Here is a 21,049-nt window from a genome sequence, read left to right on the forward strand (position 1 = left end):
ACATGTCCTACTCATTGAGCCCGTTACGAGTATTTTCTAGTTAGATCATGACGTTATCGGTTAGTTAATTATAAGCAATTAAATATAAGCGTAACCATAACAAAAGATTAACTTCATTAGTTAATTTCGGTGCCTATCCTGTTCTATTCATATAGAGGATTCCAAATATCTAATTCGCTTTATGATGCCTCATTAATTACTGAGTTCAAAGCGATTAAATATAATCATGTGACTAGTTAATTATGACGTCACAAAATTAGCGACGTCACCAATCAATGATTCGATATACTAAGAATATCACCAATCAATCACCAATTGGGTTGCTATATCAATTTACTATGGGGGCCGCCATCTTGAATTCCTCGGACTTGGAAAATTTCACGCCAAAGGGAGGTGGTAGCAGACCCCAAGGAATCGAGAAACGTGATGAATAAGAGCTAACGCTCTTAAAAGACGTTGAAGTCGTCCTAGAATGCATCACGGACGACTCAAGCGTCTTTTTGCTACCATCGCAGTAAAAACATGATGAAAACAGCGCCTGGGCTACGCTGTATTCGCGTTTCTTTCCATCATCTCTGTACGACAGTTAAATTTCACGGGCACCTCCTTTTGGCTGCAGTATATTTGTTCATAGCCACGCTCGGAATTTGATTCCATACGGCTTTGTTTTAATTCTAAATTTCTGCACAAAAATGTCATTGACTGAAATCATAGTGCTGTGTTGGATTTTACGGCACATAGGCAACTGAGGCCATAATGCGCCAAGCACAAAGTATTGGGAAAGTTTTGGTTGAATATTATAGAAATGTAAAGCATCATCCCTGGTGAAGAGGCCCTCAAAGGTTAATACAACCTAGTGAACACATACACAAATTTTAGAAATGACTACTCGTCAAAGCTTTAAAGAGGGCTGGGTAACCTCAGTAGGTATCCTTGGCTGGTCAAGGATATCGAGACTCCCAACCAATCAAAATAAATACCTCAGCCTTCTTCTCAGGCGTGAGAAAGTGGCGAGATGTATTAGAATTCAAACAGACCAGTGGGTAAAAAATTTAGAGCCTCTTGAGAAATCCCGTTTCTTTAAGGAAGCTAAAAACACGTAATATATTAACAATTGCATCGTCTCCTAAAAGCAGTGTAGGATGAAAACAGACGTATGCGTTATAAAATTGAGTAAAGTACTTTTTCTTGGTTTTTCCAGTTTCACACAAGAGAATAAAATGTGGTTAATCGTGACTTCAACTCCGCATTCTTCGCAAACAGGTTGATCTTGTTTTGTCAGTATTAAATTGTGTGTCAGGTGCGTGTGTCCTGTACGAAGACGGCAGATAATCCCCTCCTTGAAACGTTCATGGTGGGTGCAGGATTTCTTTTCTCCTAAAACTGGTTTTACAAAGTGTAGTTTGTTGTTTGCTTCATTGTCCCAAGCGGGCTGCCATTTTTTCTTTATTTCACAATGTACCGAGTTCATGCAATCTTTAAAGGGAATATCTACTTTCTTTATTTGCTTGCCACGAGTCTGTGTCGCGCAGAGGTCTGCTCTCTCGTTGCCTTTAATTCCAACATGACTTGGCACCCAACAAAATTTTATGTTTTTTCCTTGATCTATGGCTTTTGCTATTTTGTGTATGATGTCACAGAGTATCGGAGTAATTGCATTTCTAGAGTGGAGAGCTGTAAGTAAACTAAGAGAGTCTGTGTAAATAATACTGGTTCTGAGGTTCTCATTTACTATTTTTTTACGGCTAAGCATACAGCATAACATTCGGCTGTGAAAACTGTTGCACACTGTGGGAGTCTGACTATTTCCTTCTCATGCCCTCGTACTACTGCACTTCCTTCGTAGGCACCTGTACTTGAACCGTCAGTATAAAGGTCCGTAAAACCATTGTATTTTTCCTCGAGTGCAAGAAATTCTTGTACTATATGTTGTTGTGGAGTTTGCTTTTTGTGAAACTGTGTAAGAGTGAAATAGCATATCTCAGGAAAGCTGTACCATGGAGGTAGTGGCTATCGTCTGAGCGCAATGTTAGGTATAGTGTTCCGTACTCCGAGATTCTGGCACATCTCACCAAAACGCAGGAGGAGTGGCCTGGTAGTTAGCGGTTTGTTATTAAAGACAGTTCCGGATGGATACTTTATAACTATTTCGTAACAGATATGTTTCGGTAGGCAACGGATTTTTAGACTGTATGAGCATGTCAGCATGACTTTTCTGTATGTAAGTGATGATTTCTTAGTTTCAACATAAAAACTGTTTATAGGCGACGTCCTATAAGCATCATTTGAAAGACGTAAACCTAAATTGTGCACTGGGTTGAGCCGTCTCAAGTAGGGTGGCCTTGCTGAACCATATATTATACTACCATGGTCTAAGCAGAATTGTACCACAGAGCGATAAATTTTTAGAAGGCATGCACTCTCAGAACCCCAGTTTTTGTGTGAAATGACTTCGAGTATGTTCAGTGATCAGAATTTTTTCTTCTTTAACGCGTTAATATGAGGCAGGGAGTTTTTTTGTCAAATATTATACCTAAAATTTGTGCTCATTTTTACGGGCTACTCGGTTCTGTCGAGATGCAGGGACGGATCTGCCTGTCATCCTCGTTTGAGTGATAAAATAATGGCTACTGTTTTCTTTGTAGAAAACCGGAAGCCATTTCTGTGTGCCCATGATGCCAGTTTGTTTATTGTTAACCGTGTTTGTCTTTCGCATGTTAATATTTTGGTGGAGGTGCAAGCTATCTGAAGGTCGTCTACATAAAGTGAATACATAACGGACCTTGGTATTATTTTGTTAAGAGAATTCATTTTTGCAATAAAGAGAGTTGGGCTCAAAATATACCCATTAGACACTCCATTTTCCTGAATAAAATTCCTCGAAAGGGCTGAGCTTAGGAGGACATTAAATGAACGGTTAGACAAAAAGTCTTTAATGGAGTTCAGCATTCTGCCACGGATACCGATCTCAGCTAAGTCCTGAAGATTTCCGAACCTCCAGGTTGTATCATATGCTTTTTCTTAATCGAAAAAGACTGCAAGACAGTGTTGTTTGTGTATAAAAGCTTCTCTGACAGTATTTTCGAGACGTACTAGTGATCTGTAGTGCAGCATCTTTTTTTAAAACCGCAGTGATGGATATCAAGAAGCTCACAGTACTGAAGAACAAAAGTTAATCTTATACTCAGGACACTTTCCAAGGATTTGGCAAGGCAACTGGTCAGGGCTATGGGTCTATTACTGCTAGGAGAGGTTGGGAGTTTACTAGGTTTAAGAAATGGTACAATAATAGCTTTTTTCTAGGCTTCAGGTATTTTCTTTGGTGTCCAAACTGTGTTTAAGAATCTTAAAAGTGCTTTTACGGCAGGCTCGGAAAGATGGGCAAGCATTTCATAATGTATTTTGTAGGGTCCTGGAGCAGTTTTTTTCCCGGCAGACAGTACTCTATTTTCTTCGGAGAGTAACTAAATTGTTTTATTAATCTTTTTCACCTCCACATTGGAAGTCTCAGTTTTTTGGGTATATTTTTATGTTTTATTAATGACTGCGTATAGAGCGATGCACTGGAAACTGCAGCGAAGTGTTCACCCGAAATGTCTGCCTGTTTCCTTATGCTTGTTTTTGTGTCAGGTGTTGTCAGAAGAGGAATTGTGAGCGGCGAGAAGTTGGCATTTAATTTTAGAACCTGCTCCTACATTTTTTTAGATGTGATTTGACTGTTTGTAGAGAAAAATACCTCTGCCATGAGGCTTTCTTGGCACTGCGACGAACCTACCGAGCTTTAGCTCTTCGCTTTTCAAAATTTACGAGATTCTCACGTGTCGGATATCTGCGAAATTTACACCAAGCTGTATTTTGTTCTTGTTTGCTTCCTTACAGTCTTTTGTTCACGACACTTAGTGGTTTTGTGACACCACTCCAGATAAGTGAGGAATAGCTAACTGTGCGGCAGTTACGATACAATTCATGAACTTTTCGTTTATCTGATCAATGCTCAGATTTTCTAAAACTATAATTTCTGAAGTGGCTTTTGCTCTAATAACTTGTCAGTCTGCTAAATGCAGCTTCCAGCGTTGAGGTTTTGTTGGGATTATTTCCGGTGGGGATGTTAAAGTGATTAGTATAGGGAGGTGATCGCTGCCATACGGGTTGTCAATGACATCCCATTCAAAATTGTTAAAAACAGAAGGTGAACTAAACAACAAATCTAAACAGGTCATTTTCCCCGAGGTAAGGAAGCAGTATGTGGCTTTTCTGTATTTAAAAGACTTACGTTATTTCTGAGGATAAAATCTTCGGATATTTCACTTCGAGAGTAGTAGCGCTCGCTTCCTCAATAAGGGAGTGAGCGTTAAAATCTCTAGCTACTAGATATGGTTCTGGAAGTTCATCGATGAGTTCTTGTAGATCGTGGACTGTTAACGTAAAATGTGGAGGAATATATACAGAACAGATAGGAATAGTTTTATAACTGACGACACTGACCGCAACGGCTTCAAGTTTTGTTTTGAGTTTGATTTCTCGAGCAGGGACGCCGCTTTGAACGACAATCGCGGCGCCTCCCGATAGTCTATTGCCTGCTCGCGATCGCGTCTAAAAGTTTTATAATGTTTCGGGATATTGATATGTTGTGGAATTAGATTGGCTTTCTGAAGACATCAGGCTACGGGTAACATTGACCTTAAAATATCTGTTATGTCACTGTAATTCCTCAACAGACCTCTACAGTTCCACTGAACTAGAAAAGCCATGTTTATGTTTTGGGGTAGGAACGATATGGAGTTTACTCACGTTCTAGGGCTGTTATGAGGGCTCTGTTTTTTTTTTTTTTCGCTCGACATAGCTGTTCCACCGCTGCAAAGCGGGCGGACTGGGAGCTGTATCCATCATCTCACCACAGATGCTGGAAGACCGCAAAGGCGCGGACGTCTGATTTCCAGGCCGCCCCCGGTGGGGGGAAGACCTGCGGGGTGCCGATACACGGACCACCGTTCCCTGCTTTGGCAATGGCAGGGCAGCTTTCGCTGTCCCTGCCTGGGGCGTGGATGTCCCTGCCGTAGGCTCGGTGGAAGTGGCCTCGGCAGGTGGAGGAGTGCTGTGTGGTGCTACGCCCCTGCGCACCACATCAGCGAAGTTTGGTTTCGCTGTGAAGGGGAATGTGTTGGTAAGGGAAAAACGTTTCCTCGCTTCTTTATATGAAATGTCTTCTTTGGTCTTTATGGTGATGATTTCTTTCTCCTTTTTCCAAGACTGACACGCCCTCGAGTACGCAGAGTGGTCTTCTTCGCAGTTTGCACAGCGTAATGCTGCGTCACATTCTTCAGAATGGTGGTCCTTCGAAGCGCATTTAGCAGAGGCTTTTCGGTCGTGGCAACTCTGTGAGCCGTGGCAAAACTTCTGACAATTGAAACATCGGCGGAGATTGGGTATGTAGTGTCTGACGTTTACTTTCAAGTATTCAACCTCGGTCGTTTCAGGCAAACTGCTGATGTTAAATGTGAGGACTATGTGTTCAGTATCTATTTACTTGTTATACTTGCGGATTTGGATCTTGTGAACGTCATTACATTTTGGTCAGAGAGTCCTTGAAGCATTTCGGCTTCTGTTTGACGGATATGGTCAGCTTCTGAGATAACGCCTCCGACTGTGTTAAGAGATCGGTGGGGAGTCACAGAGAAAGAGATGTCCCCTATAGAAGCAATGTTTGGGAGTTTCGAGCACTGGATGCTCTCGCTCAGTCCAAGGAGTAGGTCACCGCTGGCAATTTTTTACGCCTTGTAGACAGGGCCTAAGGTATCTGTTAAGCATTTGGTAACGAGAAATGGGGATATTAATGGAGCTTGCCTTTCTTCACAGTCAATGTACATGAAACTTTGTGAATGTCGTTTTTTTTTTTTGCGAAAAAATGTGCTGCCTCGTTCCGCTATCTTTTGAGAAAGCGATCTGGTATGGAAAGGAGAGGAGCCATAAAAAATTTAGTTTTTCGGTCATGGTGCCAGCCACCCAATACGGAGTACAACAAGGGGACGGGACAGGAACTTCAAAGCAAGTCCCGCCCACGGCAGCTGTACACCATAACTATGACCAAATATGACGCAACTCAGAGTAGTGTGCCACACAAGGTTAACCCTTGCCGGCAGGATAAAAAGGGAAATCTAAAAAGCGAATAGGAGACAGGGAAGTTGTGAGAAAGAAGATAGGAAAGTGAAAGGTGAAGGGGAGGGTACGAAAAGCCGACTGCCGATTTCCCCTGTCGGGACATGCCGGAGGTGCCATCTACAGGAAGCTGGGGCCAAAGTGGTGTGTTGCCTCCACCGAGGGGCATTAAAGGTCCAAACTCCCAGCATCGGTTCAACCACCAGTATCCCCTTTTCCCCGGGACCGGCGATGCCACGCGCGGCTAAGCACGAGTGCTCGGGTACGTGGTGGCGCACTGCTCACCATCATCCCCGTGCGCGGATGTACAGTCTTTGTCAAAAGTAACCAGGCTGCATGGTTTTGCTTCTCAGTCGTATATTTAAACTATTATGCCAGCCCTCAAGCTCTAAATCTCTGTATAATAAGGAGAACCACTGTCCTCCCCTTCAAAGAACTTTTCGACCTTAGGGAAAGTCGTAAAGGCTCTACTATACAAATGAGAAGCAAACCATGCAGCCTGGTTACTTTTGATAAAGAGTGTACCCGCGGACGCTCAGGAACAAGTGGTGTCGCCACTTACCAACGTCTGCATGCTACAGACAACCCTCGGCGGGGTGACTGAAATCAGAGGGCGGGCCCCTAACGGCTTAGATCAGAGCCGGAAAAGAACCAACTGCCTCTTCAAAAAGAAAATGAAAAGCAACAACAAAACGCCGTTAAGAGCACTTGGATATTTTAATAGTCTAGAATACTAGCTGATAAAAAGGCTTTGTGGTTCGTTTTCATAACGCTGAATTTATTGTGTTCAAATAGTTTGCTTGCATTTGTGGGTTCTTTGATTTATGAAAGATTCATTCCGGATTTTTTGTTCTGAGTCAGATGTTTTTAGCTAGCGCAGGAAATGATGGTTCCAAATCATTTGTTCCTCGAGAACAGGCCACCGACGCACAGAGCTTGTTTCTCAAAAGATATCAACTTGAATTCGCGAAAGACTTGCCACTCGAATTCCGCTATCACACCACAACGCATGAAATGCTGACGATGCAGCTGAAGAAAACTGCACATTATGTGCATGGCTCGGGGAACGTGCGAATTAAAAACAAACGCTTCAGGTGGTCGAGTATATATTGTTCGTGCGTGTTTTTTTGCGCGCAGGTATAGGAGACAACATGCAGAAAAAGTATAAATACTCACTCGCAGTGCGATGTCTGTTCTCGATTCCCTCGTTCTCTGCAAAAAGAAAAAGAAGTGGATAAAAGGTCCCGTCAGCACGACATTTCTGCGACATTCAACAACAACAACACGGGCTAGAGCAAATTAATTTTGGTAAAGACATTTACGGAGAAAATGCATTGTATAATATCCTAAATTATGCTAGCTAACCAAGGGAAGTAGCCGGCAGACGCTCATTATTGTTAATCAAAACTCTTTTTGATATGGACTGTAGTGCGGTTGTTATAATCCCGTGGACGAACAGTAGCCCTTCGTCCATAACTTTCACGACAGCCACGGCGTACTATCTGGGACCAAAGTCTCCATGGCGGGCAAGCAACGGCCGAAACACACTGCCTCGTTATCGGCCGGTGGTTAGCGACTACGTGTGCAACTGTGGAGCGAAAGTCAATGTCGCCTTCTCTAATGCGTGCTTGTCGAATAAGGCATTCGTTTGGAGACATCGCTACTATACACCTGGAGAGCCATTTGCGCTTAATGTAAACTTTTGCCCCACGTAATACGTACTATCTGCTCGAAGGTCAGCTCAAGATTACGTACGCAGAAACTGAATAACCTGCTTTCACATCTCGCCAGAACATTTATGAGAAGTCAGAATTAGAATACTAACACACGTGTGAAATTTAAACCCAAGGCATATAGACAATATGAAGAAAATCAAAATATATCAAGAAAACCGCACGCACCGAGAATTTTCTCCAAATAATACGTGCTTCGTCTTCGGAGCCTCATTTTGAACCAGGGGACGCGAGAGATCGTAAGCATATAGGCGGAAAGCGCAAAAAAAAAAAAAAAAAGAACCCGCCGTGGTTGCAAAAGGCGCAAAGAAATAGGATAACAGAAAAGCAAGAGCCTCGTTGTTTAGACATGAACAGCCGTCACCTTCATTGCCACTTGACAGGTGTAAAGGAATAGAAAACAAACATGCCAGAGAAGTAAAAACTCCGAGGTATAGGTAATACAACAACAACATCAAAAAAAGAAATTCCAAGGTGCTTACTCGAGAAGCACGCAATAAAATAAGGGGAGCTTTCTTCCTGAAGCTAGTAGGTGCAGCCCCAACCAATATCACCAGGACAGCTTTCCAAACTTCCATTTTACATGAAATTTTTCCTATTTTCTTTTTTTTTGTGCGGGCCGTTTGCCGCGGACGGAATGTCGATAGGATAGAGCACCGAGGCGTCGCATTGCTGGGTTTACCATAATTTATGTGAGGCCGTTGGTTCTCTTGCAGCCATGCCGACTGACGAACGAGAGACCAGCAGCGCCCCCAGCCGAATGAGACGGTGAACAGCGAGCCTCCATTTATGCCACTGGATAGCCGGAGATGTATGAATTATTTCCCTTTGGAGGAAAGTGAACGAGAACTGCAATGGCCTGGCGTGCCTCGAATGTTCTATTTACGTCTAGATCCTTTTTTTTTCTCTTTCTCTACCGATCACCTGGGACTGGCCCTGCTTGTGGAAACGCAGAAAAGGCTGGCAGCTTAGAAAAAAAAAAAAAACAGCAAATACGTGGTATGTGGCGTATCCCGCTTGATGCCGAAAGAAATATTAAAGGCTTTATAGCGGTGCCTGCAGCGAAGACAAGCTTTGAACTCACGGTGCCGGAATTCGGGCAATGACTACGAGCGGATGAAGAAAGAAGCCGCGAGTAAAAAAACGAAATACAGATCCGCAAGAACCAAACGGGCACGACAGCCGCCCGTATGCATAATTCGATGAGCGGCCGAGAAATGACTTGAGGAAGAAGAAAGAAGTGGTGCTGCCGGCTCTGCCCGGAGCTACCCTTGCGCAGAAACGGATGTCTCGGGGAATCAAACAGCTTAGGCCCGAATACACCGCTGCGGCGGAGGCGGCGTATGAACTGTATCCCGAATGTCAGCGCCGTCCGTAAAGTATATGTGCCCGCCAGTCCTCGCTGCCTTCGCCTGCTCAGTGCTTCGAAAGAGACACCGCATATATGACTCTCTGCGATGTTCTTTTTTTTTCTGTTTCCTTCTGTAAGGTTGACTGGTAAGCAAGACTGGAAGAGCGGGGCACACGAAGCCATGCGCCCATCTTTTTCTGTGTCCCGCACGCGTCGTCACATCAGTGCGTCGGATGGTGGCGGGAAGGCATTAAGGGATCCAGACTTTTCAAAATTGATGCTTCCGCGGCGGCCTCGAAATGCTTTGAAACGACTTTTGTCCCCCATCTCGAGTAGATGCAGGATAGAAGACGCTGAGGTCTCGGAGGGCAAAAAGAAGTGCATTGCAGGAAGGTCGTTTCACTTCGGGGGCCCAAGCTGGAAGCATGGATAAGAGTTGTAAATATGCTACAGAAAAAAGAAACGAATTAGAATCTGAAGACCATTTCTCTTTTTATATTCATGAATGAACGTCGTGGTAGGAGTTTTTTTCGAAGTAATGATATAATTTCAAGAATACATGCTTGATGTTATCCCAATCGTAAATGAATACCATGTTTACTTGGGTAGGAAACACAGTCTTTGCTTAAGTTGCGCAGACTTGTATATATTGCTTCAGCAGTCATCGCAGTGATTCTAGACTCTAGAATTCCTGTGAAGGCAGTAACAAAAGTTAATATAACTGTGCCTAAATGTACGAAGTGACTGGCTACAGCTATGTGAATAACACTGACAGGGAGGAGATGCAGGGATGACAAGGCAAGGGGGTTAAATTAGGTTGGACGTGTACGGCCATAAAGGACCAAGATAACTTTGAGAATTTCGAGGAAGATTGCCACACACTCTGAGATGTTGTGGGCGTACGATGATCTTGATTACGAGGCGGTTAATTGGAGCATTCATGGTAAGCGAAAATTTAAGAAACAGGAAGAGAGCGAAATAGGTCAGAGAACAACAACAACAACAACAAAAAACACGAATCAACGACGTCTTAGTCCAAATAAAGAAGAGAAAAAATGGGCATGTGCCGGACATGTAATGGGAAGGCAAGATAACTGATGGCCAGAGAGTAAGAAGGAAGGACGAGATTAGGAAGTTTGTGGAGATAAGGTGATCACAACCGGCACAATACAGGGTTAGTTGGAGGTATATAGGAGCGGCCTTTGTCCTGCAGTGGGCGCAGTTATGCTGCCGCTTCTGCTGCTGATGATGATATTCAATAGCGGGCGACTTTATCCTGGTGTCCTAAAATGTTTTTGAGACAATGAAAATGAATTGATGGCATTGAAGCCAGGGGAAGTGCCTCGGTCGTTTTTGCCCTTGCCACACCAGAACGCCCTGGGATTGGCTTTCGCCTTAGCCTTGGACTACATCTGCACTGTAAACCATAACCAAATCAGTAAAAAATATACTTGGGATACGTTTTTGCTCACGGGAAGTAACAATTTTAGTAAATGAGGTAATTCAGCAAAGTTACGTTCAAATTGACAACCACCACTAGTGACCTATAGAGAAGGGGTGGTCGGTCTGCCTCAACGACCTGAAAGCCCGGACCGCGCAACATCTGACTGCTGGGTGTTTGCCAAAATAAAAGAAATGCCTCGAGAATACACGACTGCCTCCGAGGCAATCCTCAGCCATGCAGTCCGGCACTGATATCGCCAATAGCCACCCTCCTTCCTTTATGACGGCTTGCAGAGACTTATTCACCGGTAATTGAAGCGCATTGTGGCTAGTGGAGAATATCATGAAAAAGGGCTGACTCGTGGGGAAGACGACGTTCTATACTTTCATTTGAATGCAAAGTCTATGCTGCCATAACTTAATAAGAGATAATGTCTTCGGGGAAAAAGTTACGGAACGGCCCCCTTGTCTGTACTTTTATTACAGGAGCGTGGCACCCAGGTCTTAATACGTACAGTCTTTGTCAAATGTAACCAGGCTTCATGGTTTGCTTCTAGCTCGTACAGTGGAGCCCTTACAGCTTCCCTGGAGCTGAAATGGCCGTTAAAGGGAAGGTCTGGGGGTATTCTTACCTTCCAACACCTTTCAATCTTTAGGAAAACCACAAGGGCTCCACTATACAAGCTAGAAGCAAACCACGCAGCCTGGCTACTTTTGACAAAGAAGGTACGGTTGCTCCTATTGAATAAAACAAGAATGCAGTGAATAAATAGCACCTCCCGAGCGCCGTCAGAGAAGAATAGTCGCAGTCATAGATAACATCAAAATGTTCATTTAAACTACAGATGTTAAGAAGCGCACAGGAGAGCAGGAATGCAGTAGAAATTGCAGCCACTCAACAACCGGCCACGACATTTGCGGAGCCCAGGATATGCTAGCGCCCCAGCACGTACGAGAGGGCCGAGAGGCAGCGGACGAGAAAAGAGCTTCCAAGTGCACCCTTGAGATACACGGCACGCGGTCACGTTCGGAGAGGTGCGCGCTCCCGCCTGCGATCGCACCGCACACTGAGGACCGGCGATGATTGCGACACCGTCTCGGCCCGGCCTCGGTTACACCCTGAGAAACAGGGCGGGCGTAAAACGTTTCCGCCCGGATGCGGTTGTCATGGCAACGCAAGCCGCGTCGGTTGGGCTACCCGACGGGGCCCTTGGTTGTATTCCGTCCTCGGAGGAGCCATGAATGCGAGTTGGCCCCGTTCCAACTGATACACCTCAACCTTTCCCGCTCCTCCGTCGCCGCCTTTTGGTTGCAACGAGCCGTGAATGAGAAGCGTTTCAGGCTCTTTCGTGCTCGCGTTGTTTTCGTTCCGTGGCATCGGTGCGTGTTTACACGTGCGATTCGTCAGGGTGGCGCTTTCGAATGCTGCGGTATATATTTTAGAGACGACCTCACCATATCTACAGTTCAAATACGAGGAGCAGGGCCAGCAGTGATGGAGCGATGCCGCTTTTTTACGCAGTGGATTTAAAACTATGTACCAGTAGTCACAGATTGTGCGACGCTTACGAAAGTTAGGAGATACAACGCGCGAGAATGCTGATATATACCGGGTGTCCCAGCTAAATGTAACCAAACTTTTAAAAAAGGCGAAGTGTCCTAGTCCAGTGAAACCAACTCAGGGTTGTTCATAGTCGCGTGGCCTAGTCTTGAGTATTTTTTTCGCTCTTCAAGGTAAATTAATTAGATAAGTGTAATTAGCTAAATTTTTAATTATTAACTTCAGGAAGAAAGTGTCAATGCAAAAGTTTTAGATCACCTCGAAAAACCGCTAGTAGTGTTGTTTCCGTCAAGTTACGATTTACGTAGCTTCATTAATTGGCCTTAAAAGAAAGTTGTCACGTGACCAGCTGCTCGCTCACTTTTCTGCCCCAATGTGCACCCAAAGTCTCATCGAAGCGAGGTCTTCAGAAAAAAATGGATTTTATTCCTTAAGGCGCGCCTTGGGACGTTGAAGTGGCACAGTTGTCATGTGGAAGCTTTTTCTTATTGTGCAGGTTATGATTTAAGGCCGGTAAAAAAAGTACTTTACGTAAATATTACTTTCCTGCAAATATCTCAGTAAGCTGTTTCTCAAAGTGATCTACAACTTTTCCATTGACACTTTGTTCCTCAAGTCAATAATTAAAAAGTTAGTTAAGTAAGCTTAACTAATTAGTCAACCTTGAGGAACAAAAAATACTGCAGACTAGGTCACGCGACTCTAAACAACCCTCATTTGGTTTCATACGGCTAGGACACCCCGTGTTTTTTAAAAGCTTGGTTACATTTAGCTGGGACACCTGGTATAGCCTAGCTTTGTACGCCGTTTGTATTGATATTAACGCAATTTTCTAATCTCTGAAAGGCAGTAAGGGCTTTGGATTTTAGTGATACAGATTCCTTTCAGTCGCACTGAGACAGCCATGAATGACATAGAAAAGCGCGAATTGTAGTATTCGCCTTTTGGTCAGGGTTAACATTGTCTAGAGAAGGAAGCCAGTGTTTTGGTTGTTGCTACTACGCGTATTTCGTGACTGGCGTTCTCCCTATGCAAGCCGATGTACATTTGAAGAATAGGCAGCAGATAGATCATAGTCAACGAATCCGGAAGTTTCCAATGCCAGAGTCTTCGATTTCTTGGTTCAAAGGCAATCTTTAAGGTTGAAAAAAAAATTGAATGTCCCTTTTGCACAACACGCAAAGTATTGGCCAGCAGTAATCCTACTTTCTCTGTACGCAAAGCCGCCCGTTCTATGCTTACGAACCACGCTTATGCTCGGGGAGCTCTATGCCTTCTCTAAGCAGGCTCACTACAGCTGTACAGGCGAAACCCTGCGCGCTTTCCCGTTGTCTGTTCCTGACCTGCCGGCCGCGGTGTCTCGCACGTTTTCTTAGTGCAAGAAGAAAAGTAAAGCCCATGATGCGTCGCCCAATACGACACACAGACCACGCCGACGGCGAAAAGGGGTGACGCACGTGGTGTGTGCCTAGGGTGCTGTTCACTGCAATCTCGACTTTTTCAACACGACTGAAATCAATGTGGACACCTCGTGTGTAAATGATGCGTGTGTATAGCCTTGCTGGTGCATCTCTCTCTCTCTCACTCCTTCGTTATCGCCTCTTTTATGCCCACCTCTCCACCTGCGTGCTGGCCAGTATTAAGGAACTTTGAGTTGGGGAGTTCCGCCGCGGTCGCAACGCTTCATATTTCTTGAAATATAAACCTAACCTAACGTGAACTTCCAGAGCATGGTGAAAACAAAACAAGCGCTGGGAGCGCACGGTACGGCTCAGAAAGAGCGCGCCCTGCGACCTTTACTCCGTGGTTACTGCGGTGGCGCTTGACAACCCGCGATTTGTCTTTAGGTGTCACGAGGGAACGCGAAAAATGCGAGCTATCGTGCAGCTCTTGCTCTGTTTTGCCCTATTTTGCTTTACGACGCGCTGCTACCGCCTCGGAAAAGATCAAAACTTGACACATGTTGCTAACGCTCCGACACGAATACTCTGAATTCCTTGGCGTTGGGGAATTGTAAGGAGTGACATTGCGGACGAAGCTGCAAAAGAGCAACTAACAGGCTCTTACGAGAACTCACCACAACGTTGAACCGAGTGGCAAGTCGACAACCAGTACAACACCTAAGAGGCAACGTGGGATACGGTGAGGCACGTGGCTTTTCTTTCCCACCTCTCCTCACGGCCAGATGCCCCACACGCTGAGTCTGACAGGAGGGCGACAGTGCAGACTCAAAAAATACAAGCAAATAGTGGTTGCACACCGGGCATCACGGCCAAAAAGTGAAGTGAAGCGAAAGCTCGACTTGGCGTTGTATAGGCATCGGCACAGGAACTGACAGCACTACAATCTCGCCCACACAGTGTCCATTCTGCTAAAACAGCTTGGGCATAATATTGTGACGCCCTATGACTGGGACAGTACGGTCTTGCATTCCATGAGGCGGAAAACGATGGCAACAATGCAGGTCATTGTTAAAACTTCAGAAGTGTGAACACGACCAGCGGTCGAGTAGGAGATACGACGCAAGGCGCTACGTGAACTCTCCAGGCACATGTTGCTCCTTTGAGAGGGCCAACAGAGGAAAGTAGCGTTAAAGGCTGGTCGACGGGACGTTCATTGCTTTTTGAATAAAGACGTTTTGATGCTACCCGTAAAACATGCTGCATACAAGAGCACTCTTCCTATTCTCTTTCATCACAACCAGAGCCTTGATCCACTGACGTTGCCGTTGGAGGGTCGACTCTGAGCGAAACGTCTCTTCTCTTCATGGCCTATCCTCTATCGTTCTATTTCCTCTGAAGACTGCATTGAAATAACAAATTCAATCGCTCGAAGTTTCGCACATCCTTTTACTTTGGTTTCTTCCCGATTGTGGTGTGTACACTAGAATCACAGCCAAGCCTGTTACGTTGCCATGTCACCTTGTTAGGCTGCCGGAGAAACATATGCTTTTTCAAGAGCTAATGAAATATAGCCGTCTATCTTAACGAAGCTCTGCTCGCATTGGAGTTCGCAAGCTGGCATTTGTTAGAATTCAGCTCTCCGAACCACCATTTTTCATTCAAAGCCAGAATATCGCTCCGAGAAACATACGCTGTGGGCAATGCTAATATTCGAATCCACCCGTAAAAACGACTTTATATTAAGAATAACATCTTTTCTTAAGTCTTTCGCGACCTAAAAAACAAGGAATGAAGTTTATAAAATAATAGATAAGAAAAAAGTCCGTGGCACCAGCCTTGCCTTTATTAACAAACATGCTAGCATCTGTTAGGCGTATAGCTTATGGACGCAGAAGCACAACTCTTTAGAGCTCCCTTAAAGCTCCTGCACTAAACTTCGTTTTAGCGCCATCTGCATCCAATAAAGTATAAATCGCAGAAAGGTAACTTTCTGGGGCCCTAGAAGAATTGTACTAGCCAGCGTAGAGATAGCAATGTCAAGCGCCCAACTTTAAACGAAACACAGTGCTTGTCGTTGTCTCCTGGTTGGCCTGTCCGGATTTTACGCTGTACACATTTCCCATTTGCACATTTAAGGCTGTTTCCACGAAGAGAAAGAAGGAGGCAGACATGACAGAGAGAGGGAGAGAAGAGAAAATGCCCAATTTACCAGTAGTCCCGGCCCCAGAGGAGCCCGAGCCCTTGATAAAATGCGCAAACTTTTTCTTTTTTTCTTCACTGCAAAAAATAAGCAAAAAGGAACACTGACCGGCTCCTAGACGACAATGCCAGCGTAAAACTCAAAGCAAACACGCCTGCTGAATTCACCCTCTCATGGGTCGGTCTTATATTTGCCTGCGTATTCTCCCCCCCCCCCCCCCCCCCTCTCCTGTCGGTTTATCTCGAGCTCGCATGGTCGCCGCTTTCGCCATTCTGGCCGCCCACCTGCGGCGCTAGGAACGAGCTCGATCACTGTCCTTTGGAGTCTCAAAAGAAAATCTGAGCTCGTGTTCACCGCTTGCACTTGTTCCATCGGAAGGTGTCTGTGCGTGACTCCCCAGCTCTTAAACGTGAGGTTAGGTTAGGTTAGGCTATGGAGGAAGCACAGGCGCTGAAACTGTCTCGCTTTTGCTGAGACGCCTGTCCTGCACAGTGAGAAAAAAGATGGGGGGTGCGGTAGAACAGGTAGAGAGAAAGATCGAAGTGCAGCTAGAGGACGAGTGTTTCACGGCAAGGGTGACTGCGCAATGCCGTTTTAAATAGCTGTGACGCGCAGAAGACAGTATTTGCACACTTCTGCGCAATTTCCACTAAACAGCTGAAGTAGTAGTTCTAGATGTTGGTCAAATGTTTAGGGGAAACCCCCAAGGTGGAGTAGATTTGTAATAATGGAGTAATTACTCATTGACATCCACCCGAGCGCAGCTACAAAGGAAAGTAATTACTCAATGAGTAATGCCAATGAGTAATTACTCCCTTATTACAAATCTACTCCACCTTGGGGGTTTCCCCTAAACATTTGACCAACACAGTTCCCACTTGGAGTTATTGATCAATTCGCTCTCGCCCTACCATAAGCTTGCCATCCCCGTTAGCTCAATTGGTAGAGCGACTGCTCGGGTGAAGCGGTGGTCCCGGGTTCGAACCCCGGACCAGGACGAATTTTTCCTAAACTACGAAGTTTCTGAGAAAGCTGTATAGCTTTCCTTTGTAGCTATATGGCTGCACTCGGGTGGATGTCAATGAGTAATTACTACCTTATTAGTAGTTCTCGATATTAGGTTATCAGATAAAGCAAGTGAAGGCCGACTTTGTTTTTGGGACCTTGAGCTGACGCCTTCTGTATACATTCCTTTGTTCGTGTCTTCACTTTAGGGCACTCCGCTACATAATATCTGGAAGCATTGCGCGCTTGTAGTTATTACATCGGTTTGGATGAAGGCTGCGGAGCCAAACTGGCGCGGGTAATCGCTAAGCACGAACACGCCTGTAAAGGAGCAAAAAGATAGTACGCTGTCCTTTAGCACACTCCATTTTAGGGGCAGGGTAGGCATGCCCAAGTTCCCTTGCAGATTTTGATCACTAGACATACGGAATGCCCACTCTTGGCAGCGTAGGTGTATTCCCACTGCAAAGCATAGTAACCTGATGCATTTCGCAATTGGAGGGTGCTTTTAAACACAACATGGGAGTTAGTGAGGTTAGAAAATAGCGGAGGCTGAAACCTCGGTTAAAATCTTTGTAACCGCTAGAACGTCACATTTCTTGAAGAGGGGACCTATTTCGGCTGTCTGTAGTAAGTATTCCGTATTTTTTTTTATGGAAGGCTTAAGCAGGGCTTGAAAGCATACCCTGCCCCGTAAAAAAGAGTGGACTAAAGGGCAACATACTCTCCTTTCATGTTTAGAGTGCAGCTGTCCCTGGTGCAGCTCACACGAATGGGGGATGGAGGACGCAGTGCATTGTGATGCATATTGATTACCATTTGGCAGGAATATTTGTAAACGGTATTCTTTTGGGAAATTATAGCGTTGTTCTCGCGCTTTAAAGAGACTCCGTGAGGAGCGAGTGTGGTCGGTGCAGTGGGCAGATGCAAGTATTGTGCAGGCAAATGATACCGAAACCGCACTTGGAACGTACCGCGGCCCGCCACTCCAGCAAAGGGATGCCGCGTTTATCAAGGCGAAAAAGCCTTGCATGGACAGTTAGCACTGAAACCCGACGCCGTTGCCGGTGTCCAGGAATAGTGGTCGAGAAAATTTGCAGTGACGTTGTCAGCAAAGAAAAAGATTTATTCCCTAGGTGCGGGGAATGGAACCAATGACCTCCAGAATGTGCGGCGGGCAATCAACACATAGGCCACGACACCGCTTTTCTTCTTGGCGAATGATGACGAACCTAGTGTATGCGTTGCCTTACGGCTGTATACTAATAGTGGGCGTTTCATTACAAAGGAAGAATATATATATATATATATATATATATATATATATTGTTACGGGGAAATACTATTTACATTTATTTACAAGCAATCGGTGAATAGTTTCTAGCGGCGAGCATCAGGAAGCACCAACGCCAGCAGGAAGAACCAGCAACCTCTTCTTCTTCGTGCGACCCTTTCACGCGAGAGACCACTTCGACTTCCACTTCCTCTTCGTCCTAGCACGACGTGCTTCCTGATGCTCGCCGCTAGGAACTATTCACCGATTGCTTGTAAATAAATGTAAATAGTATTTCCCCGTAACATCTTGGTGGAGGTGCGGCAAGACGGAACTACGCAGCGGACGCTACCTTCCACCCCCGACGTACCTTTCACGCCGCCGCTACCTTCCACGGCTTACAATGACGGAAGCCACTCCTCCAGATTCGGCGGCATCAGTGCCCTCGGTGGTCCTCACTCACCCTCGGGATCCTGGGCCCTTCTCTGGGGACGACGACGCTGACGTTGAGACCTGGCTTCGCAAGTATGAACGGTGCAGCGCTAACAACCGGTGGGACCAAACTTTTATGCTTGCGAACGTGGTTTTTTACCTTAAGGGCACGGCGCTGAAGTGGTATGATAGTAACGAAGAGACATTAACCAGTTGGGATGACTGTAAGCAGAAACTTATTGACCTTTTCGGCAAACCACTCGGCCGGCAGCTTGCCGCTAAAAGAGATCTTGCCAGTCGCGCCCAGTCATCCACGGAGTCCTACGTGTCCTATATTCAGGATGTGTTGACTTTGTGCTACACGGTCGATAAGGAGATGAGCGAGGCTGACAAAGTCGGACATGTGCTGAAGGGCATTGCAGACGATGCCTTCAATCTGCTCGTTTATAAGAACTGCGACAAGATTGCAGACATCGTAAAAGAATGCCGCCGCTTCGAGGACGCCAAAAGCCGACGGATCACCCAGCATATCGCACGCCTGCCCAACACGGCTGCGTCTTCGTCCTGCCAAGATCTTTGCCCACGGAACCAGCAACCTCTTCTTCTTCGTGCGACCCTTTCACGCGAGAGACCACTTCGACTTCCTCTTCGTCGTAGCAATATATATGGTTTGGTTTATGGGGTTTAACGTCCCAAAGCGACTAAGGCTATGAGACACGCCGTAGTGAAGGGCTCCGGAAATTTAGACCACCTGGGGTTCTTTAACGTGCACTGACATCGCACAGTACACGGGCCTCTAGAATTTCTCCTCCAAAGAAATTCTAGCCGCCGCGGCCGGGATCGAACCCGCGTCTTTCGGGTCAGCAGCCGAGCACCTTATATAACCGCTGGGCCACCGCGGCGGCGTGTGTATATATATATATATATATATATATATATATATATATATATATATATATATATATATATATATATATATTAAAAATGAATGCTTTCGCCTTCAGTGCACGTAAGTAGTTTTAAGTATCTTCCATAATTTTTTATCGTTCATTCATTCCACTCAGAGAAGCTTCGGTTCTTTCATGGTTCTGATTATGATCACTGTCTTTGCGCAGCAGACGGCATGATGTGCCAGGCTGTACGGGACAGCAACAGATTGCGTGGGCTTGCGACCGTCTGCTCAGACTGCAGTCAACTAGAATACCGTATTGAACTGCAAACCAGGCTTTTTTGGCTGACTCACGAAGTGCTGGCGGTGTGAGCGCGGTGTTGACCTCATTGCAGGAGCTGCTAATTCAATGCACGCACGGCATGCGCGCTCCTCTCTCACTCTATAAAAAATCACAAATTCGAGCACCTGGCACCATCCTAGTCAGAACCTGCGTGGAACGGCTGGATCGCTCTACAAACGATAACGCGTTTGAGCAGAAGCTGGAAAGAAAGTAAATATTTGGCCCAATAGAGAGGTTACTTCTATCTTTCCGTGCGCAGCCAATACTGGGTCATCTTGTATTAAAGTATGCACGATTTCTAATAGGAAGTTCTGAGGCAGTAAGAACAGGCTATTCGTAAATCACAGTAGTTACTGGCGGCAGCGAACAGGGTATGGCTGCCAGCAGTCAAAAGAAGAAGTACTTAACAAGCAGGCCCAAGGCGCAGCAGCCGCAAAGACTAGGAAGGCTCACACAGACACGTTGCTTATGGGAAATTCAGCTTCAGCTTGGCGGAGTGCTACTGCATATCAGAAGGTAATGAAGCCTAGAATGTTCAAGATGAATGACTTCCTTTTTTAAGGAAACTGCCTTCCATGGCCGCGTTTCAAGGCAGTAAACTTGCTGTTCTAACAAGTTAACTTCGTTTTCCTGCTCAGTCATGTCATGTGAATTTCAGATTATCAAGAGACTTTAATATGTGAAGAAAAGCTCACGTGATACCGCTAAAGATATCTGCGGTGAAAACATCGTTTTGGTTTTATCGGGATTAACGCCCCAAAGGTACTCAGGCTACGAGGGACGATAGGAGGGCTCAGGATAATTTCAACCACCTGGAGTTCTTTAAGGTACGCTGACATCGCACAGTACACGGGCCTCTAACATTTCGCCTCCATCGAAAAGCAAGCGCTGGGGCCGGGATCGAACCCGCGTCCTATGCTGCACGGCTGCTGACCCGAAAGACGCGGCAAATATTGTTGTATTCTATGTTTCAAGTTCATAACTACTGTCATCCTATTTGATAACATTTCAACATTCCGCTTCACAAAATTACTGAGCACATGTGGCATTATGCGCGCTTCTTTGTAAAGATATCACACGCTTGACTATGTACTGTTTAATGACGGCCGCCTTAAATTACTCAATGCGCCTGTTCAGAAACTAAAGGAAACCTACGTATCACTTAAGTTCTCATCTCGAATTTTTCCTGTTTATCGTGAAAAGTTGCTTTTAGACTTTCTTCCTCGAATGAGCTCGAAAAGACAGCATAAAAGACAACGT

General features: G+C 45.4%; 1 protein-coding gene across 1 annotated transcript in view; it reads right to left on the reverse strand.

Annotated features, from left to right (window-relative positions):
- LOC149339761 (uncharacterized) overlaps positions 1 to 21,049 on the reverse strand; it is a 223,574-nt gene that overhangs the window by 124,268 nt on the left and 78,257 nt on the right. The window contains exon 2 of the mRNA XM_089550561.1: positions 7,333 to 7,368. Within this exon, the coding sequence (XP_089406687.1) occupies positions 7,333 to 7,368 (36 nt within the window). The remainder of the gene's footprint in view (positions 1 to 7,332; positions 7,369 to 21,049) is intronic.

The sequence above is a fragment of the Amblyomma mixtum genome, chromosome 6 (genome assembly GCF_055824585.1).
Source record: "Amblyomma mixtum isolate Tamu chromosome 6, ASM5582458v1, whole genome shotgun sequence".
Lineage (NCBI taxonomy): Eukaryota > Metazoa > Arthropoda > Arachnida > Ixodida > Ixodidae > Amblyomma > Amblyomma mixtum.